At 36.0% G+C, this 27,382-nt stretch overlaps 1 protein-coding gene across 4 annotated transcripts in view; it reads right to left on the reverse strand.

Moving 5' to 3' along the window:
* The window catches only part of wwox (WW domain containing oxidoreductase), a 343,773-nt gene that overhangs the window by 156,312 nt on the left and 160,079 nt on the right, over nucleotides 1-27,382 (reverse strand). Inside the window, exon 9 of one of the 4 annotated variants that reach the window (XM_087310522.2) lies at nucleotides 12,130-12,760. Within the exon in view, the coding sequence (XP_087166648.1) occupies nucleotides 12,666-12,760 (95 nt within the window). The 3' untranslated portion in view covers nucleotides 12,130-12,665. 4 annotated transcript variants of the gene reach the window in all.

A 27,382-nucleotide genomic window follows, 5' to 3' on the forward strand; every position in this document is an offset into this window, starting at 1 on the left:
ATTATAGTTATTAATATATAAAGTTGATAATTATAGATAATAACAGTTCCCCTATTTTATATGTGCTGCCTTAAAAATGCATTTAATAAACATTCAAAGTAATTATTATTTGTTAATATTAATTGTTATTGTTATATAATATTCATGATTAATATTATAACCTCAAGATGACATTCACAAACTCCTGCCTGTAACAATCTTTGACTCTAACATGCACAAAAAATGAAAAGAAAACTACGTTTAATGATTTTGTGATTGAATTTTAATCCAATATTCAGATTTTCATGCTGGAAATGTGTGCAAATTAAATATATTCATTTAAATAATGCTTCCGTTGCATATTTAAATACTTAAAATAAATAAATAAATAAATAAACAATATTTAATGCAATACATCAACTGCAGAAGCACCCTGATAATGATTATTTATCAATATGGTGAATGTTAAGAAAACAGATGCATTATGTGATTTTTTTAAAAATGTTTTGTTTGTTAAAGTTGAAGTTTAAACATCTTTAGAAGCATAAAAATAATGCATTTAAACACAAATTAAATGTTGCAAAAGATCCAAAATGTCGTATAGTCTTTTGTACGATGCTTCTCTTGATTTTTCGTCTTAATTAAATTATATTTAATATTTCCACTAACATATTCACTTGGATGCAAGCAGTTCTATATTTCTGTCTGCCGCCTTAAAATGCATTTAATAGATTAATAATTAAATATCACCTTATTTTGCCGTAATGACCAGCAAACTACAGACCAGAGAGAAAGACAGACCTGACAAATTGCAACAGTAAAGAGGAGCAACGTGCGAAAGCAAAGCGAAATAAAGATGTAAGAGTGCTGTGGAGTGCTTTAAAAGGGGCAATATGTCCTACGGTGGGAGCTTTCCCCTCCACCCATCCCTTTAAATCTAACTCAGCGCAGATTATTTCTATGCAAATGCTTGCAGGCGCTGAATTAAATCCAAAACACAGTTTGTAAAAATCGATTCCTCTGCAACCTACACAAGTCTGCAGCCAGGCGACATGCCACGGCCATAAATATTCATCTTTTATTTACTGTGCGCTGAATGAAGCAATGGATTTGGCAAAACAGGGATAAGGAGGAAGGCTGTGTGTGAGTGAGTGTGTGCGTGTGTGTGAGTCAGAGAGAAAGACTGAATGACAGAGATGTGGAGGTCATGAGATTATTGGAGACTCTTCAAGCCTTGTCACCAGAAATAGATTACTACAACGTCTATCTATCTATTCATGCTGGATCATATTAGATGATGGAGCACGTGTGTGTGTGTGTGTGTGTGTGTGTGTGTGTGTGTGTGTGTGTGTGTGTGTGTGTGTGTGTGTGTGTGTGTGTGTGTGTGTGTGTGTGTTTAGAGTCAATTGTATTTCACCAATCTATATTTCTGTACTAAATTAGAGTCTGACTTATTAGAGAAGTGGATTTTGGATCTTTTTATTCCTCCATAATTCAGACAATGATGCAAACGGTTTTGCATGCAAATTAACATGCAAATTCATTATGTGCTCATGCAAATAAAGCAATATTTGTTTTCATACTTTTTTTAATTTTGTACACAATATATAAAAATGCATTTAAAAATGAAGACAAATACACACTGTTCTTCGTTGTTTTTAAGTTTAATGCACCTTTGAGCTTCTCAGTGTTTTTTTTTTTCAGTCTAATGGAACGAAAATGTCCAAAATACACATTGAGGTGTCTATTATTGCACTTTATTCATCTGCATCTGTACACTGATTTTAATTTACAACTTATACACTGTATGTTTGGACTGTATAAACTAAATTATGTTTTCCATAAATCTCCACTTCAGCAGCATCTACATTATAGTTTATTCAATATTATCCTTTTCATTTTCTACAGACTGAGCTGATAATACATAAATGGCCTGATTATAAACATTTTATTCTACAAATCTCCTTTTATTTGACCAAAATATGAATTAAGGCAACATTTTCAGAATTATGGAGCTTTAATATGGCAAAAAATGGAAATAAAAAAGAATTTTGAAGCTGACTTTGATTTTGTGATTCAAATTTAATCCAATATTCAAATTTGTATGCTTCAAATGTATGCAAATTAGCATCTATTCAAATTAATTACTGTTAATTTGCATATTTTACTGTAATAAATCAACTAAAGAACTATGCTGATAATTATTTTTATTCCCCTATTCTACATCCGCTGCCTTAAAAATGTTAAAACAAGTGATTAAACATAACTTCATCTGTGGTAAATAAATGAATAAATATTAAGTTTAAAAAGCACCAGCAGTGTTTTTATTTTCAGTCTAATAGAATGAAATCTTCCAAAACACACATCAGAGTTTAATTTTAATCACACTTTATTCGTTTGTATCATTTCCTTGCATCAACTTACAATTTCCATTAATCTTACACACCTTTATAGATCTGTTATTACATTATTTTCTCCAATTATTTACATTGTTTTTGTGAAAATGTTAATTTTTTAGACTGTTTGCATCACTTTCTGAAGTATGGAGCAATAAAAAGTTCCCAAATCTCCTGCTGTGCACAATCGGACTCTAATTTGCTGCAAGAAAAGAGAAAAATATAAACCAAACGACTAACTTTTGACTCAATTTTAATCTAATATCCAAATTATTATGCTTGAAACGCATGCAAATATGCATATATTCAATTAAATAATTGTTAATCTGCATATTCAAACATATAATTTGAGAAAACACGTCATGTAAAACGTTTTTAGCAAATCTTCAATTCACCTGCAGCAAAAAACACATTTATTAAACATAAAAAAATGTAAATGATTAAAAAATTAGTAAATTCTTATTATTAAATGTAACATTTCATATAAACAAAAAAATGATTTAAGTTAAATAAATAATAATCAGTCAAATAGTAATCAGTCTAATCTGTGAGGACGCATGCTAACATAACTTGACATTTCTCAAGCATCCATGTAAGACTTTCAGAAAGATTATGCATTAAAATATGTACAAGCGTTGCAAATTAATAATGGAGTATGATACTTCCTCACCATCAATCCTACTATTTATTCTTTATTCATTAATCTAGCGTAATCCGTTATGAGTTTTGCATCTATATTTGATTACACTCGCTCACTGATATTGATACACACACGCACATAATTATGAGCCTATGATTGGCCAGCGAATGTGTGTGTGCAGTGGGAGGGGGAAAAAAAGACAAGCTCTATTCCATGACTGCTTAAGAGACTGAGCATGTTCGACATTAGATGTATTTAAATATTCAGTGTGATTAGACAGATGATTAAATTATTTGAGAGACGAGCTCGCGTGTGCTGCAGAAATCTCTTTAAAAATGCATCAAACATGAACTTAAATTAGCGCAACTGTCAAAGCACGCTCTTTTTAATGGAAAGTAGAAGCATTTGTAAAAAAATATAGATTTTAAAAAGTGTGTGTGCAATAAAGAGCGCAGCATTAAAATAAAACTCTCACCGAGTGCATGCATGTTACTAATATATTTGGAAATAATAAGTAAAAAAATTTATAAAACAGGTTGCTCCATAAACAACACAAATGTGGCTTAATTCTGAAAACAGTAAAGCAATTAAAATAATAATAGTTTTTAAAAATTATACATAGATACAACATTAATGAATTCTAAAAAATATATATAATAAAGTATAAAAAACACAAAACAGCAGCTTAATTCTGTGGCTGGCCTCTAAAAATAGTAATAATAAATAAATAAAATAATAATAAATAAATAAATAAACAAATAAATAAATAAATAAATAAATGTGTCTTCATGCTACAAACTACTAACAAAGTAAATAAACACACAAATGAAACAGGTGGCTTAATAAACAAAACACTCAACAGCAACTTTAACAGCTGCAATAATTTAGCTCTTAAACTTGCAGTAAAGAAAATAAAAACATTTAGATTAAATTAAAAACAAACAAATAAATAAATAAATACAAAACTAATAAATCATTAAAAACATAATAAATAAGTAAATAAATACATAATAAATTAATAAATAAAAACATAATAAATAAATAAATAAAAATACATAATAAATAAAAATATAATAAATAATTAAAAAATAATAAACAAATAAATACATAAATAAAACATAAATAAATAAATAAGTTAATAAATATAAACATAATAAATATATAAATAAACAAATACTTAATAAATAAAAGATAATAAATAAATAATAAATAATAAACAAATAAATACATAATAAATAAATAAAAACATAATACATAAATAAATAAACGCATAAAAAAGACATAAAAAATAAATAAATAAATTCATAGTAAATTAATAAACAAAAACACAATACATAAATAAACAAATAAAAAACAACAACAAATAAATAAAAAACAAATAAAAACATAAATAAATAAAAAAAGCATTAAAAACATAAAAAAATAAAAATAACAAAAAACAAATAAATAATAAATAAATACAAATACATAAATTCAAACAAATAAATGAAAAAATCCATATATAAATAAATAAATAAATAAATAAAACAGTGTATGTGTGCTATAAATGAATAATAAAGTAAATAAAATTAAAATAAATTAAAAACATAAATAAAAACATAATAAATAAATTGTATATAACAGTGCAGCATTAAAAGAAAGATAGGAATAAGTGTTTGCATCCAACAAAGGACCAATAAAGTAAATAAACACAAATAAAATAGTTTTATCCGTAAACAAAACACAACTTCAACAACGGCAACCATTTAGCTCCTAATCCTGTGACTGGATTCTGAAATTGGTTAAATAAATAAAATGAATAAACAAAAAAAATAAACTAAAGTGTATGCATGCTAAAAATTAATAACGTGAATCAAAATACAAATAAATCAATAAAAACAAACTATTTAAAACATAAATAAAAACATGATAAAATGTTGTATGTGCAATAGTCCAGCATTAAAAGAAAGATATAAATAAGTGCATGCATGCTACAAACGACCAATAAAGTAAATATACACACAAATAAAACAGGTTTCTCCGTAAACAAAACACAACTTCAACAGCAGCAATCATTTAGCTCTTAATCCTGCAGCTGCTTTCTGAAAATAGTTTGTATAAATAATAACAGATTGCGGTTTTGTGCAGGTGTGTGTTAAGCAGGCAGAAAAGTGCAGATGTGGCGAATTAAGCGGCGGCTCAAAGGAAAGCACCTGCGTAAGCATACACACTCTCAAATGTTGCATCATTTGTGTCCGCAACAAAGGTTGTTAAAGCGCTTCTTTAAATGCTAAAGCGCACAATGAAAACGTCACGCTCGAGTTGGCAAGCGGGTCAGGGCTCAGGTAAAAAAAAAAGACCAATGCCAGCGCAGAATTGAAGAGCGCAAGGTGTGCACGGGATAGAGAGATCCAGCGCAAAAATACATGGCAAAACATCCCGCCGGCGCAGGACTGGAGCTCTCAGATACACACATAAACAAGGAAATCATCATAAACAGACCAACTTAATATTCAATCCCATCAATTTAGGCTCTGGGAATGAATGAGGGAAATCTCTGCACCTCCTTCAATAGCAGGTTTCTCATTGATGGACTTATAAAAGCACTTTAGCACAGATTGATATACAGTATGCAGCTGAACTCTGAATTTATTCTTTTATATGTTTTTTCCACCAATTTCTGTTGGATTTTTTTTCTTCGCATTTCTAAACTTAGTAAATTTAATTTCTAATAATTGAGGTTAATAATCTCCAGGTTGGAGGAAAGTCCTTAGTCCAGGTGGAGGAGTTCAATATCTAGGGGTTTTGTTCATGAGTGAGGGATGGATGCAGCGGCAGCAGTAATGCGCTGGATGTAGCGGTGCATTGTGTTAAAGAAGGAGCTGAGCTGAAAGGTCAATCTACGTTCCTGCTCTCACCTATGGTCATGAGCTTTGGGTCAAAACCGAAAGGACAAGATCTCTGATACCAGCGGCCGAAGTTAGCTTCCTTCGCTGGGTGGCAGGGCGCACTCTTATAGATAGGGTGAGGAGCTCTGACACCCGGGAGGAGCTCAAAGTAGAGCTGCTGCTCCTCCACATCAAGAGAAGTCAGCTGAGGTGCCTCCTGGACGCCTACCTAGGGAGGTGTTCCATGCATGTTCCACCAGGAGAAGGCCTTGGGGAAGACCCAGGACACGCCGGAGGGACTATGTCTCTTGGCTGGCGTAGGAACGCCTTGGGAACCCCCCCGGAGGAGCTGGAGGAAGTGTCTGGGGAGAGGGAAGTTCTCTGCTGAGACTGCTGCCCCCGGCCCCAGCAAAGCAGATGAAAATAAATGAATGAATGAATTTCCAATATTGATGATTTTTTTTATCTTTGGCATGATGACAGCACATATTTTTTCAAGATATTTTTAAGCTTAAAGTGACATTTAAAGGCTAATTAGTGTAATTAGATGTTCTATAACAGTGGTTTGTTGTCTATAGAATTAAATATATATATAGCTTAAGGAGGCTTGTGTAGTTGATGAACCAGGAAGGCTTGTAGTGGGTTCTCAATGGATGGCCCTAAACCTCAGCCATAATCCTGGACCAGGCCGTATCCTGAGCAGATGCTGTAATGTTCATGGAGGAGGGGAGAGCGCGAGACTGATTCCTGAAAGACCCTATATACAGAAAAGTTCATCCTGGGGGCTAACCTTGAACGCCCACTAGTGACCTACTCACACCTGCAGCTTCTCCATGATGGACATCCAGCAATCTCCAGGTGCCTAGACTGCAGCTCTGCACAAGACGTTAGGCCAGAGGAGAAATGGTCGAGCCCAACCGAGCCTGGCTTCTCTCCAGGTTTTTTTTTTCTTCTTTATTTTCGTCAATTGGTGAAGTTTGTTCATCGCACATTTGTAATGATACTTGAATAAAATAAAGTAAATAATCTATAAAAATGAAAATACTTCAATGTTGCATCTGATTGTCATGATCACCAGTGACTTAGGCTTGCAGGTTGCTTGTAAACACTCATTTTTAATACCATCCTGTCACCTTATGAACTACAACTCCTGTCATGCACCTCCTTCACACCAGTTCCAGCTCACATACTTGCACACACACATTGCTGAGTCTTGTTTTTGTGCACTACGAAATGTTTTCCTTGTTTTGACTTTCGCTTTGTTTCTCGTTTCAGCCGTCTGGACTGATCTCTCTGCCTGTGTTCAGACTACTCTTTTGGATTGCCCTTTATGTACCCGTTTGCTCCTGTTATTACCATTGCCTGCCTGACCACTCTTGTCAATAAAGACCCTGCATTTGGATCCTCAACTACATTGTCAGAACCGTTTTGTAACAACTGTATCTGTAATGATATTTTTATAAAGTAATATATTAAAAATACTTCAAGGTTGTAACAATTCTTATAATAAAATGTTAATAAAATAGAATAAATGACCAAATATAAATACTTGAAGGTTGTGTAGAGTACAACTTTCAAATAAAGACTGAATTAAACACACACACACACACACACACACACACACACACACACACACACACACACACACACACACACACACACACACACCTGTTATAATGCGTTATGGCACTTCCTCACCATCAATCTTGCCTTTACATTCATTCCACACCAGCGCAAAACAACCCAACACAGAGAAACAAAAAGACGACGCAACAATTCAACAATCTGTTTTCATAATCATGATCCGGACAAATTGAAAAGCCCGAATTCTAAGGGAAGAGGAAACACACACACACACACACACGGTCCGTGCCACACAATAGAGTGTGTTTGTCATTTGCATTTGTATTGTAGGAACATTGAGAGGAAATAGAAATAAAGCAGACGCCACTATAAAAGGATTTGGTGGCGGAGGAGCGAGGCATTCTGGGTAAACTGTGAACATTGTGTACAGAAGAGTAATAAGTTATGCAAATCTTTCTTTGACACAAACATCCCTATTGGAACTTCTTCAGCGCAATAAATTGATTTCCGCTTGTTTGGTGGAAGAAACAAGAGCTGGAGGAGGAGAAGGGCTTGATTTTACACATTTGATATTAAACACATTCACTCTCGCTCCTCCTGCGCTTCTGTCATGACATACAGTAGAGCAGAGCACCAAAATTATATTACGATATACACTCACCGGCCACTATATTAGGTACACCTGTCCAACTGCTCCTTAATCAGCCAATCACATGGCAGCAGCTTAATGCATTTCAGCATGTAGACATGGTCAAGAGGATCTGCTGCAGTTTAAAGCGAGCATCAGAATGGGGAAGAAAGGGGATTTAAGAGACTTTGAACGTGGCATGGTTGTTGCTGCCAGACGGGCTGCTCTGAGTATTTCAGAAACTGCTGATCTACTGGGATTTTCACGCACAATCATCTCTAGGGTTTACAGAGAATGCTCCGACAAAGAGGAAATCTCCAGTGAGCGGCAGTTCTGTGGGCGCAAATCTCAGACTGGTGTCTTGAACGTGACGATGAGTTCACTGTACTCAAATGGCCTCCACAGTCACCAGAGCTCAATCCAATAGAGCAGCTTTGGGATGTGGGGGAATGGGAGATTGGCATCATGGATGTGCAGCTGACAAATCTGCAGCAACTGTGTGATGCTGTCATGGAGCAAAATCTCAGGAATATTTACAATAGCTTGTAGAATCTTGTTGGAAAAAAGGGGTCCAACCCAGTACTAGTGAGGTGTACCTAATAAAGTGGCCAGTGAGTGTAAGTCTGATAAGTCAGAATTAATCGCTAAATGTCTAAATGAAGAGAGTTTTTCATTAAAGCAAGCTAAATAATCAGCCAACATGGGATGCAGAATAATCTTATGTCAAAGTGAAAACTAGATAATATATTTATAGAAATACTCTCTTAATTTTGACTCATTATTTCTCAAAACAAGACAATATTGTCAACAAAATGCTTCTTGATTTTAGAATTTTTAAATATTTGGACTAGAAACGGCAAAATATCCAAGTAATAAAAGCATTTATTGTAGTTTAGACACACAAAACAAGTTAAAATTCAACAAGAAGCAAAACTTTCACTAGATGGTGTGAACTATTTGGGTTTTAGGAGTGTATACTCATATTGCAAATCCCTAATCTCACTCATTAGCCTTTCTCCTGTGCTGTGTGCGCTTTATTTTATGTTTTTGCGTGTGGTTTTGGGTTCAGAGGTGCGATTGGGCTCTGACAGTGAAACCTGTCAGTCTGAAGCGAGGCCTGATAACCTTCTGTCCTAACAGAGCGCTTTCTTCTCTCCTCCATTTATTCCCCTACAGCCGATCTCAAACACATGAATAGCAATTAAATTGATTCTTTTTACCCTTTTCCCTGTTTTTTTTTTTTTTTTTTCATCCTCCAGGCCGAGTCTTAAACTGTCCCGATCTGCCTTTGGTTTGTGTGCGTCCAATCTCCGAGACAAGACCTCAAAGAGCAGCTAAAAGGATCTTTATCAGACAGTGAATTAACACTTAGTCCTCCATTCTGCGGGTGTTTCCAGCCAATATTGCGGAGGAAAAAAGGCCCGGGGAAGGGGAGGACACCTTGAGAATGAAGAGAGGACCTTCGCGCTGGAGAACCCTGCTGCTGATCTAGCACTCTCACAGATAACAATCACACACACACACACACACACACACACACACACACACACACACACACAGGCACTGCACTGAACAATTACCTGCTAAGTAAAGGTCATTTGCGTCAGTGTTGCAGCATTACAGGAGAAGAGACACCGCTGGTATTTACTGACATGCTGCATGATCTCAGCTAAGAGGAGGGAATGAGACACAATTACTAATATACACGCACACACACAAACACACGTGCGCGCACACCACAAAAAGAGCTTTATCTAAAGTTTTTGTCTTGTTTCTAATTCAAAATATCTCAAAATTCTTAAATCAAGAAGCATTTTCTAGACAAGCAAAACATATCGTCTTGATTTGATGAATAAAATGTCCAAATTAGTTGTGATTTTCATTGAAACAAGCTAAATAATACACCAATTTGGTAGGCAGAAAAATCTCATGTAATAGTGAAAAGTAGATTATAGATTCATGCAAAAACTCACTTCAGTTTGACTCATTATTTCTGAAAACAAAACTATACTTTTTGTTTGTCTAGAAAAAGCTTCTTGATTTTAAGAATTGAGACATTTGGACTAGAAACAAGACAGAAAGTCTGAGAAAGACCAGCCTTTATTGCACACAGAGAGAAAATAATGCATTAAAAAAATATGTACAAGACTGTCTGTTATAAAAAATATATATTTTTAATTTTTATGATATAAAAATATATTAATTTTTTATTTTACTGAGATATGGGGACACAATTTATTTAATAGCATGTTATTTAATAGCATTAACTAATATGAACAACACTTGTACAGCATTTATTAATCACAGTTTGACTTTTACTAATGCATTATGAACATCCAGAGTTGTGCTTGTTGACAAGAGCAATGAAAGACTTTGATTACATTAACACAGACGAATACGGTTATAAATATATTATTCATTGCTTGTTTTTAGTAAATAAAATATTTAAATAGTTTTCAGTGTAAAGTGACTAAGCCAAAAAAAGAAAGAGTGAATAAATGAATGAATGAATGAATGAATGAACAAAAGAACGATTAAGTTTTTAGTGCTTTAGGTAAATAAAGTTTTTTTGCGACTAACATGAACTTAATTATCCGTATTATTACCCATTATGGCTTACACGAAAGGGGAATTTATCAGGATACCCATTTAAAAAATATTCAACTCACTGCAAAAAAAATGCTTTTCTTACTTAAAGTTTTCGTCTCGTTTCAAGTCCAAATGTGCCAAAATTCTTAAATCAAGAAGCAAAAAAAATACTCTTGATTTTTTTAGAAATAAAATGTCTAAATGAAGTGTTCAATGAATATTATTGACTAATAAAGATGTTCATATGATTCATATACAGTACAGTATTTTAGTCTTTTAGTAGATAAATTATAATAGAGACTTCCTTCGTTTACCAAATAAGTGGATTTGCATCGTAAATGTTAAATAAAAAGTTAAAGAGGTTTCATTTTTTTAATTGAATAAATTAAAGATTTTAGTTTTTGCTGTTTACTCCCATAACAACAAAATTCTGCGGAGAAATTGCAAAAAAATGTCTGCAGATTCTGTCTGGCCCAACTAATAACCAATAATCCATGTCAATTTATTATAATTTTTTTTTAAATATAACATTTTTTTTTTTTGCACATTTTTAAAAAATAAATCTCCCTAATCAGAGAAAGAAAGTAAAGCAACACATCCCTTTACATGATCCTCCATTAATACAGAACCTATTACAGAAGTAACCAGGCCATAAGAAAAACAAAATCATTAGTGTTTAGCGCTGTATAAGTCTAACATTTCATCAATAATGGTGTTAAAGGGTCTTAAAAAGTCTTAAATTTTACTTGAAGAAACCCCGAAAACTATTCGACAACATCCATTCTTGTCTCAGGACAAGAACGTGCTAAAATGTACTGGATAAGTTAGCGGCTCATTCCGCTGTGGCGACCCCAGACAAATAAAGGGGCTAAGCTGAAAAGAAAATGAATGAATGAATGAATGAATGTTTTAAAAAGAAAAAAAATGTTTGTTGTTTTGCCTTTTGTTCCCTTTAACCATCTTTGGTTTTTGATACAGAAAATATTTATGTTTGATAAATCTGTTACCCCTTTTCGACAACTTGGCCTGTGTGTGTGTGTGCGTGGGGAGCAGGAAAGGAGACTCCAGGTGACCTCTTTGCGATCATCCCTATCTTTATGTACGTACTGCGGTTCTTCCGCTACATAACATTTGGTTCCACAATATTTTTATTGCATGCTTTTATTTTATAGTTTACAATTTATATTTTATAGTTACTTTATTTGTGACCAAAAACACACAAAATTGTACTAATTAAAAAAAATGTAATAAAATAAACATAAAAACAACAAATAGTAAATAATTAACTGTTTGCACTCATAATATTAAGGCCAAAAAGATATTTGAAAGTATTATTTGTGTAAATTACTTTAAATGGTCAGCAATCTGTGACCCCTGAACAGACAAAAACCCTGCAAAGTTCAACTTCAGTCCTAAATGAACTACACAAACAAACGAACAAACACCTAAAACAAGACAGAGTTTTAATTTTATTGCCATTTCAGCTATTATGGCTATGTCATGGAAAAAAAACAGATTAAGGTTCCTAAAACAACTCATCAGCTTATTCAGGATTACCAGAAACATCCAAGTGCACTTGTTCAGGTCGGTGCAAAACTTCATCAATGAAGCATAAATGCACACACACACACACCACCCACACACATGAATCCTAACACAACCCAAACTGTGCCTTTAAACAACATCCCTAAAAAAGATGAGCTTCCACAGGAACAAACAACAGTAAAAACATATATCTTTCCATCTCTAATTGCTGTGCACTTTAGCCGTTCCACAAATCCCTGAATTACGGAGCGCTCCGTGCACCACCTCCACCACACACACATACACATGCACAGGAACAAACAATTTTTTCCCCGACAGCACACCCCATTAATCTTCTTGTAGGGCCCATCCTCAGTGGGGTTAACCCAGGTGAGGGGAGGGGGGCTTTGGGGCAAGACTTAAGGCAAGACCCAGGACTGATCCGGGATTCAGGAGCATTATCCGGAGAGCAGCAGGAGAATGGAGAGGTCTGCCTGGGGCCGAGGGGAGATCAGAGCTTTCGGGCTGGACAGAGCCACGCTGACCTGGGGGTCTAAATTAAGAGCCAGGAGAAAAGCGCTTGATTTCACATCCGCTCAATGACACGGCTGACAGCATGATGTAAGAGGGAGTAAACGTGAGCGGCTCACCTTTAAGTCTGCCCTGTAACCAGTGGACCACAGCAGAGGAGAGAGAGAAAAACAAAAGCTGAGTTTCAACACAAACACACACACACACGCATGCATGCACACACACACACTGCTCAATATACTCTTCATGGCAAGCCGGTGTAAACGCAGTATGCTAATTTTCTGCTTGTAGGCGATACCGGGATGACCTTAAGAGTCTGGAGTAAACAGACACAAAGTTTACTAGCTCATCTACTACCAGTGGACACCGGTCAGGGAGTCTTTGGTTTACAAAAACTTACAAAGCAAATGGGTATGGGTGTTTCCCAGTACCAGGTTGCAGCTAGAAGGGCATCCACCGTGTAAAACATATGCTGGAATAGTTGGCAGTTCATTCCACAGTGGCGACCCCTGATAAATAATGAACTAAGCTAGAGGGTAGTTCTGCATAGTTTAGCTCCAACTTCCTTCAACACCTCCTTGGAAGTTTCTAGAATACCTAGAAAGGGCTTAATTAGCTGGTTCAGGTTTGTTTAATAGGGGTTGGAACTAAAATATGCAGGACACCGGCGCTGCAGGATCAAGTTTGGACACCCCTGAACTAAGACGAAGAAAAATGAATGAACCAATGGATATGCAGTAGGTCTGTTCCTTCAAGGCATGATAAAAAATAAATAAATCAGGCTGTGTAGGTATGTTAATGGTCAGGTTATGCACTTTAAAATCTAATTAACAAGCTACAAGTGTCCAGCAGGTGGCGCTGCAAACCAAGCTCCTGCAACACCAATAATACGATTTGTGCATTTGTTTGAAAACGTAATATTCTGTAGTGCATTTATTCACTGATTAGGCCATTTGTTGATTCGGTCTTCATACAGTAGACATTCATTGACTTTCATATGAGTTTTACAAACTTTTCTAATTGTAAAACAACAGAAATGTTCAGACTACAGCTGCAGCAATAAGATAAAGATGTAGAGAAAAGATATCCTGATGTCATCTGAGCTAATAAACAATAACACTGACCATCAGTCAATATCCATTGAAGCTACAGACGACACTGTGGAGAAACTCTGCTTCATGTCAAGCTTTTCAAGGATTAACTAAAGGTAATGACTATCTAATTGGTTATACCATGGTAAAGATTGATAAACTTCCATAAGTCCATTCACATAACTATGCAAATAACAGGTTATAAATGTAATTTGAATGTAAACAGCAGGAGAGCTCAGACCACAGCTAAAGCAATAAGAGATATCATTGGGATCACGTTCAGAATTATTATTTTATTCCACTTATTAATGATAAAATACTTGCCGTCAGTCAGAATCCAATGAAACACGAATATATAAAGTTAAAGATACAGACGACAATTGTGGAGAAGCTCTTCAAGTCAAGCTTTTCAAGGAGTAATGAAAGGTAATGACTATCTAGAAAACAACTGGTTAACGATGATCAACGATGGTAAAGATTAATAAACGTGCAAAGCAAACGGTTTTAGGTCCACTTACATAACACATGATAACTATGCAGAAACAATAGAGTTATAGAAGTCATTTGAATGTAAACCGCAGGAGAGTTTAAAGCCACAGACGACACTGTGGAGAAGCTCTGCTTGATGTCAAGCTTTTTAGGGAGTATTGAAAGGTAATAACTATCTAGAAAACAATTGATTATACAATGGTAAAAAATGATATAACACATTGAAGTTATCCACGGCAGGCTAGCAATCTGAAGAATAAGAATAAAAGTACCTCAAGAATCCAGTGTTAGATTCTGCTTCTTTGTAAAAATGCTGAGGATTATTTGTGTTTGTTTTTATTCCACTACAATGACTTGAATTGCTAAAATCGTTTGATTTGATTAATATATTTGTATTTAGTTTTACTGGTCAGTGCATCGTTAGCAGACTGCTGGTTAAGGGAGGTATTGCCAAATGTGTTGTGATTGCCAGCAGTGCTTTCTCAGCTGGAGATTGCTTCGGCTACTCCCAGAACTCTTTGCACTCATCAACTCCTGCCACAGCTGACAATACACACACACACACACACACACACACACACACACACACACACACACACACACACACACACACACACACACAGCTTATACTCATGATTACTGATTACATGGACTATAGATACCACTCACTTTTACATACACTTTGCTGAGTCTTGTTTATCCCCAAGCGTTTTTTGTTCTGTTTTTCTTGTCGTGCCTATTGTTCTTTTTGATTCTTTGCTGCCTGGCCTAAACCTTTGCCCGTTTTTGACCATGTATTTTTGGATTATCTTTATTTACTCGTGTTTTTGACCAAATACAATGAAAAGCATAAACGAAAATAAACAGATTTGTATTGTTTATCAGTGTGGACTCATTATATTATCATTAAATTTCAATTATAGTTGTCGTGTTTTACTGTAAAAAAAAAATATAAAAAATCCACACAATTCCTTCATGTTCCTTAATTTTTTCCTTAATTATTTTTTTTACAAATGTAAGTTATTAAACATTAAACAATTAATTGTCCCAAAATAAACATACAAATTGTTTTGTTTAAACTCATTTTAAGTAAGCAGTCTGATCAAGCAGCAAGACCTTTTTTGAGTGTTGGTGTAAACAAAACCTCAAGTCTGAACAAAGACAACTCATTTAGTTAAGGAAGGTTCATTGACACCATTTAGCGAGAGCAATCTGCCTATTGTTCATTAGCCGAACGAGGTCTGAGTTCCTCTCCCCTGGGCAGTCGGGATTTGGCAACCCAATGTTCATGCCATATGTGGCACTACGGATGAATGATGGGGTGTAGGCAAGACCTTCAATTAAAAACAAGCCAAACCTCGGTGATACTTGGCACAATTAAAACCCTGAGACACTTTCCTAATCCCTGCAGTTGATGTGATCATCACAGGTTCAACAGGAGACAAAAGAGTGCTCGGGCTTCTACTACGATGAGATCAGTTGACTAACTGACAGACACTTTCGCGGAAGACTAAATAAAAAATTAGGAGAAAATAATCCCCACATCCAGGGTCGTCTGGTTTGGTCAGAAATACTGTAGTAGGTGGATCAGGGGATGGCAAACAAGCTCTTTATCATGGGAATAACCCAAGAAGTCAAGAGAAAACTGTCTCAGCTGTGGAGAACTTGACTTGTAGACTTTTTTTTGGTTCTTAAATAGATGAAATTGTTATATGAAAATATTTGCAACTAAGGTTGTCAACTGTTTCAACTTTGGTACCAAATGACACTGAAATTACGAAAACAACCATATCTCGCTAACTTTTGGGCATCAACAGAGTTGCTCTTGGGTGTATTGGCCATGAGCAGCGACACTGATCTGAGCTAAACTGAATTAAAACCATGATGTTTATACTAAATTGAACTGAAGCAGATTAAATTGAACAATCTGAACTGTTATGGCTTTTATTCTTTGTTCTATTTATATGTAAAACACAATCTATATCGTGAAAAGCTCAATAAAATAAACAATTTTATCAAATTGAATTACATTTGAGCATGTACTTAAACACGCTGATTGGCCATTGTGTTCAACTGAAATGACTGTGATTGGCTCTCAAAGTCATTGCTTCAATGCTGTTCAACCAAAGTGCAAACAGATTCACGGACACAGGAGAATTTGAAAGCCATGTCTGTCAGCTGATCCGTCTATGAGCAGATATATGAGACACGCTGACAGATCTGCTGATAGACGCGGCTGTAAATGAAATACAATGTCATGTATGTGTTTATGCTTGGTGAATAGCCAAATAGTAAAGATAAAGAATGTGCTCAACAGTGCTCAAATGTTAGCGGGAATTTACTTTTTTTTTTTTTTAGTATTATTATTGAAGCTGACAACCATAGAACCATTGTAGTGTGTCCTGGAATGATTGCGTGGCTCGACAGACTACACTGCACTGCCATTTACAACAACATCTGGCCAAAACGAAAGTTCATTCCAACAGTTCAAACCAGTTTACAAAAGCAAACCTTTGAGGGTTTTTTGTTTCGGCTTTGAGCTGCCAATGGTTTGTGATGATTATGCAATCAGTGGACATGTTCTGGAACTTCGTCTTCTTTAACGAGAGATTGATTTGTATCTTATATCAGACAGGAGAACCACATCCGACACAACAACACCGAGGTCACAACATGAATAAACAGGAGGGTGGAGTAGCAGAGCTGGTGCAGATATATCCGCACCTGTACCATAGCTTGGAGAGATTTTAAAGACTCAGAAAGGGTCAAACACCAGACGAAAATAGTAATCGTGTTGCGCCACAAGTTCAAAACATTGTACTATTCAGTGTCTGTACATGGATAAAAGAAAACAATGTAAAGATGTGGCATGCCAGACAGGTGATTCTCATCTTCCCGAATGCTCTTTGCCAGATGTTTACAAAACTCTTCCACTCTCAGAGTCACCATTGAGGTTGTGTTTTGAGGGATGCGCTGTGAGAGCAGGGACACATTTATAACCCCACCCACTGCAGAATGGGTAGGTTCAGAAACGGTATACGAGTATACGATCACTCAGCTTATTCAAACAATTTTTTTTAGCCCTTAAATGAAGAACAAAACATAACTTAGTTGGAAGTATAGCAGGTTTTAACACCTGGCAAGAAGACTACCATAGGTGAACTGGGAACAAGGACAATAAGATGCAAGGCAGGTTTGAGAAACTGTCAAACTCACACTTCCCATTAACATCCAGCATAAGAGTGCATGCTAACAAAGGATCCTTCATCTATAGCAGTGTTTCCCAGACCAGAAATATCAATAAAGCCCAGAGTGCACTGCATAGTGCTCTGCACCGTCTCATGCATAGACATGCACATACAGCTTTAAATGCATGCTCATCTGCAGAAGGACACGTTTGACACATGTGCACTACCACCTAGTGGACTCCAGTCTCAACAACATCCACTTTATAGTGGACATGAAGATGACAGCATGAGAAAAGCGAGCGAACTCTCAATGAAAATGGATGGCAGAAGTATACTTTAGGCAGAATGCAATTGTCCCAAATCATACTAGGATCCACTCAACAGCTCTTTAGTAAAGACCCCAATATTGCATTTTTATTTCCACTTCAGTACCATTGATTGGAGCATGCACACATTTACCCTATGTCATTTCAAGGAACTACTTTCTAAACTGTTAATCCTAAAGTCCTCACAGTAGAGTACTATATATGGATATGGATATATGACCGCCACTAAGCAAGAGCTAACAGGATCCAAAGTTCACCTTTAGTGCCTTGCATGTAATATTTCCAGTGTTTTGTCTAAAGATGTCATGATTGAGTCTCGTATTCAATGCCTTTTCTGTTTGGTGAACCATTGAGCTGTTCAGATGAGCTCACTTTGAGAGAACGCGGCAGACGGAGGGAGAGAAAGAAAGACAGAGGGGTGAATGAACAAGAAAACGTCCCCCAGGTAGCTTCGTCTTTCACGCCTTGCTTCCCTCTCGCGACTCAGAACAACGAGTGTCTGTGTTTTATTTCGTCCTCCGCCGTTCATCCGTTGTTCAAAGGCTTTCTTCACAGGGTTGCCCCCGCTCTCTCATTCATACTCCAGCTATTTGCTTTGCCTCTGCATATAAAAAGACCTTTATCTCTCTCTCTCTCTCTCTCTCCTTGGTTATTTCTGCCCTTCTTCTCTATCATATTGGTACGAATGACATTCTATGTTTGTTAGGAAGCATTTAAGAAAAAAAATTACATGATTATAGTACAGATTACTTTATTTACACATTTTAAGGATCTTTTTATTTACGTTTTTAGTTATTTATGTGAGAACTAAGACTTAAATCTACCCTGGATCAATTCCTTCACTCCTTCACAGTGGTTCTTCAGCACTGCATTCAAGAGCCCCTGATATAAACACTGTAGACACCCAGAGTTGTCAAGAAATGAATCACAAATACTCAAATTACTTTAATTGAATAGTTTTTTTCTGTAAAAAGGTGTACTTTATTTTTTACTTGAGTACAGTTTTAGTGCTGTATTGTTCATTTTAATGCGCTACTTTCCTCCAACCTGCAGTTACTACTTCAGAAGTCAATTTTTTCTCGTTTACAGTGATGATTCGTGATTCTCATGCATTAAAAATACCTTTATCTCTCCTTCCCTCTAGTAATTTTATCTGCCCTTCTCTATTCTATTTGTACAAATGACATTATAGGCTGATTATAAAGCAATTTTGTTTATTTATTTATTTATTTATTTATTATTCTCACTTTATTTATATTTGTCAGAACGAAGACTTAAACCTAGCCCTGGATTAATTCCTTCCCTTCGCAGTACAGTGTTTCTTCAGGACTGGATTCAGGTGTAATGGTGATACACCCTGAAATCAGCTTTATTTCCTTGGAATTATTCCTCGAAAAATATGTTAAAACTTCAGGCACCAAGTAGCTTTTCATCTACCAATTACAATACTGTAAATTATAGTGTAGTTTCTGTTAATCTCTGGGTACCCAGTACCGGGTCCGTGACGTCATCGACTTTTGCTTTAAGATTTAAAGGGCCAGCATTGCACCAGACCTGCAAAAGTGGTTTGGTTTGAAAGTGTAGAATCTATATTTATGCACATGTGTATCACTTTGGTTTTTATTCTACTCTACAACAGTTATTTACACTTAAATATACAGTATTTTGGATATCTGAGCTGGGTATTGTGTATTGGTTCATTTTCATATTTTTCAAATGACATATGTACAAGTTATAGCTCAATAAAAGCTCTTGCAGGTTCTAGCGTTCTGTTTACTGAATTATATTCACATCTCAAACAGTTGCCGGATGAATCTTGGTGTTTTCATGGTGCAGAAGTGAAAACAATACATTTATGATCAATAAGCAGCCCCAGATAGCACAGACAGCTGTCAGCTCTTACCTTATGCTGTGCACTTCAGGGCCATTCTCCTCTGCTTTTGAGCTGATGTGCATAAGTAATGCTTTTATATGTCTGACGTGCTCCAAACACAAACAAAAGAATAGTGAAATATGAAAACAATGATCGCTCCCTGTGGCTTGTACAGCACCTCTCATCAGTTGGAATACAATAACTTTTGCACAGATTATGGTGGAGACATTTTTCTGTTTTCCTGATTACAGACATGTGCAGGAACCACCAACATTAATTACAGCACGCTAGAGCACACACAACCTAAAAGGTACTCTTTCAAATTTGAGTTTATGAAAAAAAAGTACAAAAGCACCTCTTTTTTTAAGGTGTTTATTATAACACAGACGACATATCCAGATATTTTAAACACTTTCAATAGTGTTTCATGAAAATTCAAAGGGTTTCCTTTAAAATGAGACCAAATTTTTGCATTTTCACCTCTGCATGTGGATTTGGGAAGCTTTTTAGTTCGGTTAGGCAAAATCCAGGCGGAAATCCCTAAATAGCACTGGGGTTTAAGACGTTAACAGGATAACTCAAACTACCAATTATACAAAAAAAAAAAAAAAAGTTTGATTGAAAAAAAAACAATGATTTAGATCCTGTAGACCAGGGCTGATCAGCTGGCGGCCTGCAGGTTGAACTTGGCCCGTTAAGCAATTTGTTTCGGCCCTTCAAACCTTGTGAGCAACACATCAAAAATAAATTCACATATATAGTCTTTTCCGCGCACAAGTTCGTTATTTAAAATGTAGGAATATATGGCAATATGCGTGTGCACTCAGCCCTTCCAGACGCACCGAGTAGAAAACATCTCACACCGTAGCAGGGAGAGTTGTGTGTGGCTTTAATTCATTCATTCATTCATTAATTCATTTTCTGTTCAGCTTAGTCCCTTTATTAATCCAGGGTCACCACAGCGGAATGAACCGCCAACTTATCCACCACATGTTTTTCCCATCTCTCGGAGACATCCATACAGGTCATTCACACTTACACACTACGGCCAATTTAGCCCACCCAGTTCCCCTATAGTGCATGTGTTTGGACTGTGGGGGAAACCGGAGCACCCGGAGGAAACCCACACGAACACAGGGAGAACATGCAAACTCCACACAGAAACACCAACTGACCCAGCAGAGGCTTGAACCAGTGACCTTCTTGCTGTGAGGTGACAGCACTACCTACTGCGCCACCACGTCACCCGTGTGGCTTTGAGTGAGATATGTTAGCCGAATTATTACAAATTATTGAAATGATTATGCATGTATGAACGCAGATGATAAGAACAGTTCATTTAAATACTACATTTACATTAGATGTGATAACTGTAAAACCACGATTATTCTTCAGACTATATAATCATACATAATGAAAACATAGCCCGGACTACATATTTTGGTGCGTAATGGCACTTTTACTGTAGTGTGATGTCACTTTTCACTCGGACACTTCCACAAAGATCCCAATCATTCATAGTTTAATTTTAAGTCATTTTAAACACTGGCCATCCTTGATCTTAAGCACATCACGGCCTGTTTTGAGCTGCATCGACAAGCGGTGTCTGGGACATGATCCTCTCCTCTTGCAGAGAAGGAGAAAATAACAGAAGGGTCAAGTCCATTTAGACCGGTAATTGAAGCAGAACAAAATTGCTTGAGCTCACATCATTTCTTGTCTTTCTCTTCCTATATTTCTCTCCTCTCTCACTCAAGCGCTGACATTGACTAGCTCACTGCAGCCCAGCAGTAAATAATTGATGTTTGCGGGAGGCCGAGTCTATAGGTTACCAGCACTGCAGTGAACCCCACAGAGCAAATGTGCCGTTTGGAAAGAGTGTTACGAAGAAGAGCGTTCGGACATGCTGGAGTGTGTGTGTGTGTGTGTGTGTGTGTGTGAGATCAAACTCAGTATCCCACTGGGGTGCATGACATCCACAGACAGACATCTAGAGCGACTTTTCTCCCACAACAGTGCACAACTCTCCCTTTTATCCTCAGTACAAGGATATTATCATAAAAACAGCCAACATCACGAACATTTTGTGACATTTGTGTTGTGTAATTAAAGATAAACCCTCTACACTCTCAGAAATAAAGGTGCAAGATCTGTCGCTGTGGTGTTTGCCTTTCAAATGGTACTCTTTTGTGCCGTACATGTTAAAATAAGACTTATTTTATCACACCAGAGTTCAACATCTCCAGCCATACCCTGACCTGATTCCTAAAAATAAAGTCACCTTAAAAAGGGAGAGGGGTCTAGATGCAGACAGCAAGGTGAGCAGCATGTAATGCACACCTAACCACGCCCCTAACTGTGACATCACTAGCTCCATTGAGTGCATTGTGTCGGACACTGCGAGTCTGAGATATGCAGTCTCAACTTGCAAATCCAAGTCTGCATCCAGATACTATTGTAAAAAGGACCTGCCTGACAAGGTGAAGTAGACCAAAAGATCCTCAAAATATAGACAACAAGCCAAGATCTAAAGATCCAAACTCAAAAACAAATGAGAACGAAAATTATTGGAATGGAAAAGGTAAACAAAAAAATACTTTAGTAAGGGGGCAAATACTTTTTCACACCACTGTATGATATATTTATTTATACGTTTAAATGTCTGCAGTATAAATCACTTTAAAAGCGACCTGCCTAACTAAGTGAAGTAGACCAAAAGATCCTCAAAATCTAGACATCATGTCGAGATCCAAAGAAGCTCAAAAACAAATAATTGGGATGGAAAAGGTTAATAAAAAAAACTTTAGTAAGGGGGCAAATACTTTCACACCACTGTATGATATATTTATTTATATATTTACTTGTCTACAATATGAATCATTTTAAAAAGGATCTGCCTGACAAAGTGAAGTAGACCAAAAGATCCTCAAAATCATCATCTCGAGATCCAAAGACGCTCAAAAACAAATGAGAACGAAAATAATTAGGTTTTACCAGTCTAGAAAAGCTCGATAAAAATACTTCAGTAAGAGGGCAAACACTTATTCACACCCCTGTATGATATATTTATTTATACGTTTAAATGTCTGCAGTATAAATCATTTTAAAAAGGACCTGCCTAACTAAGTAAAGTAAACCAAAAGATCCTCAAAATCTAGACATCATGTCGAGATCCAAAGAAGCTCAAAAACAAATGAGAACGAAAATATTTGGGATGGAAGAGGTTAATAAAAAATACTTTAGTAAGGGGGCAAATACTTTTTCACACCACTGTATGATATATTTATTTATACATTCACGTCTACAGTATGCATCATTTTTAAAAGGATCTGCCTGACAATGTGAAGTAGACCAAAACATCCTCAAAATCTAGGCATCATCCCAAGATCCAAAGACGCTCAAAAACAAAAGAGAACGAAAATAATTGGGATCTAATAGTCTGAAAAGGGTTAATAAAAATATGAGAAATCAGGAAACACTTTCACATCACTAAATAATATATTTATATATTGATACAGTATGCATCAATTTAAAAGAGACCTGCCTGACTAAGTAGACCAAAAAATCCTCAAAATCTAGACATCATCCCGAGATCCAAAGAAACTCAAAAACAAATGAGAACGAAAATAATTGGGATGGAAAAGATTAATAAAATACTTTAGTAAGGGGGCAAATACTTTTTCACACCACTGTATGATATATTTATTTATACATTCACGTCTACAGTATGCATAATTTTTAAAAGGATCTGCCTGACGACGTGAAGTAGACCAAAACATCCTCAAAATCCAGACATCATCCCGAGATCCAAAGCTCAGAAACAACTGAGAAAGAAAATAATTGGCATTTACCAGTCTAGAAAAAGCTTGATAAGAAAATGAGAAATCAGTAAGGGGGCAAACACTTTTTTACACCACTGTATGATATATTTATATTTACATTGACATGTCTACAGTATGAATCATTTTAAAAAGGATCTGCCTCACAACGTGAAGTAGACCAAAAGATCCTCAAAATCTAGACATCATCCCGAGATCCAAAGAAGCTCAAAAGTAAATTCACCAGTGTGCACTTCAGTTAAATGTAGACAGAGTAAAAGTCCTGATGAAACTGAAGTCACTCTGGATTTTGCTCATCTAATCTGGATCAATTACAAATGTGGGCGGGGCTTGATTTGTTCATGGGGAACTGATTGTCTATTGGTGGATCTCATACTGTATGAGTGACAGGTTGATCCCGCCCACACTACAGTAAGCACCGATCAGAGATGATGACGAAGAGGGAAATCCGTAGTGTATGAGTGTGAATGAGTGTGCATGGGTGTTTCCCAGTACTGGGTTGCAGCTGGAAGTGCATCCGCTGCGTAAAAAATATGCTGGATAAGTTGGCGGTTCATTCCGCAGTGGCAACCCCTAATGAATAAAAGGGACTTAAGCCGAAGGAGAATGAGTTATATTTTTAAAAAGGTCACACTTTACAGGAAGGTTTCATTAGGCAATGTATTTACTGACACTAACTAACAATGAACAACACCAGTAGAGCATTTATTAATCAATTTACTAACTAATGTTAACATGAAGCAACAACGAACAACTTTATTAGCATTAACTAACATCATCAAAATTGAATAAATACTGTAATAAATGCACTGTTCATTGTTTGTTTGTTTATTAAATGCATTAACTAACACACAACTATAGCCCAGTGTAACCTTAAAAACACAAATGATTAGCTTTGACTTGATGTGCACTTTAAAGTGAGCTAAAACTGACTATACCAGACTGATTTCCAGCATGAAGCCCCTTTTTTTCTTGAATAAACTCCAGCAATTCCTCTTCATATCCCCGGTGCGGCATACAAGAGAGATACTTTAACACGTAAATGCGCGCACGCACGCTAAAGTGCACTTCCTCCCCAGTGCATCTGATGTTTGAAGAATCAAATCCTGCTCATTATAGCGTGTGTATGTGTCTAAGACCAGGGATCTCCTCTCTCCCTAAACCCCAATCGCATCGATGCGGCGCTCATGTCTTATGCATGAGAGTTTGTCTGCGGACACTGAGCCGCACACACACACACACACTTTCATATTCTAATGCGATGAAGGAGGGGGGCTGCGTTTGGTAAAGCCCTGGTTTTACAGGCCGCTGGGCTCCGCACGACCCTAAACGTAAAGGCGCGGGTCTGCATTAAAAAAACAACATACATACAAAACAGCAGCGCTGAAACATGGACGGCTTTGCGTGGGATAAAGTGTGCTGAGGACAGCAATAAACTAAAGCTGCTGCTGCATGCGGAGAGAGAGAGAGAGAGAGATGAAGAGAGAGAAACGAAATTATTTCAGGAATTGATTTCAGGAATCAGATGTCTGTTCTATGCAGATCTGCTATCAGTGCTTTATTACACACACACACACACATATATATATACTCACCGGCCACTTTATTAGGTACACCTTATTAGTTCCGGATTGGACCCACTTTTGCCTTCAGAGCTGACTTAATCCTGAAAACAAGGTGCTGAAAACATTCCTCAGAGATTTTGCTCCATATTGACATGATAGCATCACGCAGTTGCTGCAGATTTGTCTGTATTTCGACTTCCATCATAGCTAGCACCCTGACGCGGACGCACTGGGGCGCTGTTTTTTTTACAGGTCAGTGTTTATGAATAGATTACACCAAAATAAACACAAGTATTCTTGATAAGCAGTACATCAGTTTAAAGTTACAACCCTCAAGCACCCATTGCAGCTAGCTGTTTTTCAATAGAAAGCTTATAAAGCTTGTATTTGCTAAATTTGTGTAAGTTTTACAGAAAATGCTTATTAGATATGGAGTAAATATCATCGTAATAACAACACACACACGCATTCATTGCTGTACATCACGGTTTATCTCGAAATGTTCACAGAAAACAAAGTTGAACACATTTAGTCCACTGACACAATAGTGTGGATTATGGATGGCTATTTGTTTGTTTATTATGTCACCAATTCTACTGGAGACCTGTTGTTTCCTATGGTACTTACACGCGAAAACAGCATTTGTATTAAAAAGCATGTGATGTGATGGCTTACAGTGTTACAGATAACACTGAACAAATAATAAATGTACAGTAGGCAGTAGGGTTGGGTTGATAGATGATGCCATCGTCCATCACTGATGGCCAATAGACAACACGATGCTGAGCCGGCATCGCCCCCATCCCAAACCCGCTCGTGAAAAATACACACTCAGGTGTATTAAGTATTAAAATGTTATTTGAGAACTAAAATGATCCACATCCACACCGTGTTTTACCTAGCATTTCTGAACAGCCCTCCGTCTGCTAAACACACATCACGTGACCACACACAGACAGCCACACAGTGTCATGAGCTCCTCTGAGCTCCAGAGATCAGTGCACGTCGGACAGTTTATCAAGTATGTACTGCAGGATCGCGTCTCACTATATTTGTTTAATGTGATATTCAGACATCCCGAGTCTGTCGGAAGTTCCTGGAAGTCTCTATGCATTTGCGGGACTCATAATGCCCAAAATCTTCTGGAAATCGCGCGTCTCCCTCCTGGTCCTCAAATAAGTCACGCACCCTTCTCAGCCCCGGTACCCTCCTCGCTCTTCACACACATCGCGTGCACTTTATCATACAACAACACCACCAAAATCCCTCTCTGAGTGCACATGGGAAAACTGCACAATTAGAGTTAGAACGTGTGCTATTCATTGATTCAAAGTGGGGCAATAATCAATCAATCAATCAATAGCCTTCCTGAAATTGGGACATAAATAAATAAATACCGCTTGAGTTTGTCTCTGTACTTCTAACGGTTTTGGTAATAAATTAATACATTTTAAAAAGCCTTTGAAAATAAAAATGTAATTCAATATATAAATTTAATTTAATAAAACTACTGTAAGTACAAAAATGAAAGCAAAATTAAATAAAAAAATTCAATAAATGTAATAATGAAATGTATTAAAATATAATTAATAAAATAGAATTGAATAAAATAAAATAAAATATAAAACCTAAAATAAAAGTTTAAAAAAATAATAATAATGACATGCAATAAAATAAAATTAATGAAAAAAATTGAAAATAAAATCTAGAATAAAATAAAATAACAAATTAAAATAAGTAATAAAATGAAATACATTTTTAAAAATATAATAAAATATAACAAATCAAGTTAAATATTATAAAATAAAATAAATGAAAATGTAATTAAAAATATATAAAATTAAAGTAATTAAAATAAAATGTAAAAAAAAGAAATTAAATGTAATAAAATAAAATAAAATAAAATAAAATAAAATAAAATAAAATAAAATAAAATAAAATAAAATAAAATTAAATTAAATTAAATTAAATTAAATTAAATTAAATTAAATTAACTGTAGCTTGGACCGGCAAAGTTAAGACGATAGTAAGTCATTTCTGAAAACAACTCATTTTGAGCATATACAGTATATATATATATGTGTGTGTGTGTGTGTGTGTGTGTGTGTGTTATTTTATCTGAATGTGTTTTTCTGTCTGTTATGTTTCTTGTGTTGTATGTGTTTAATCTATCTGCGTGTGAAATGTGTATGTGTGCATTTGTCTCCATCTGTGTCTGTGCATGTCTCTGTGTGTGTTTGTTTGTCTTGCTCTGTGCATGTGTGTGTTTCTGA

The sequence above is a fragment of the Danio rerio genome, chromosome 25 (genome assembly GCF_052040795.2).
Source record: "Danio rerio strain M-AB ecotype USA chromosome 25, GRCz13ab, whole genome shotgun sequence".
In the NCBI taxonomy this organism is placed as follows: Eukaryota; Metazoa; Chordata; class Actinopteri; order Cypriniformes; family Danionidae; genus Danio; species Danio rerio.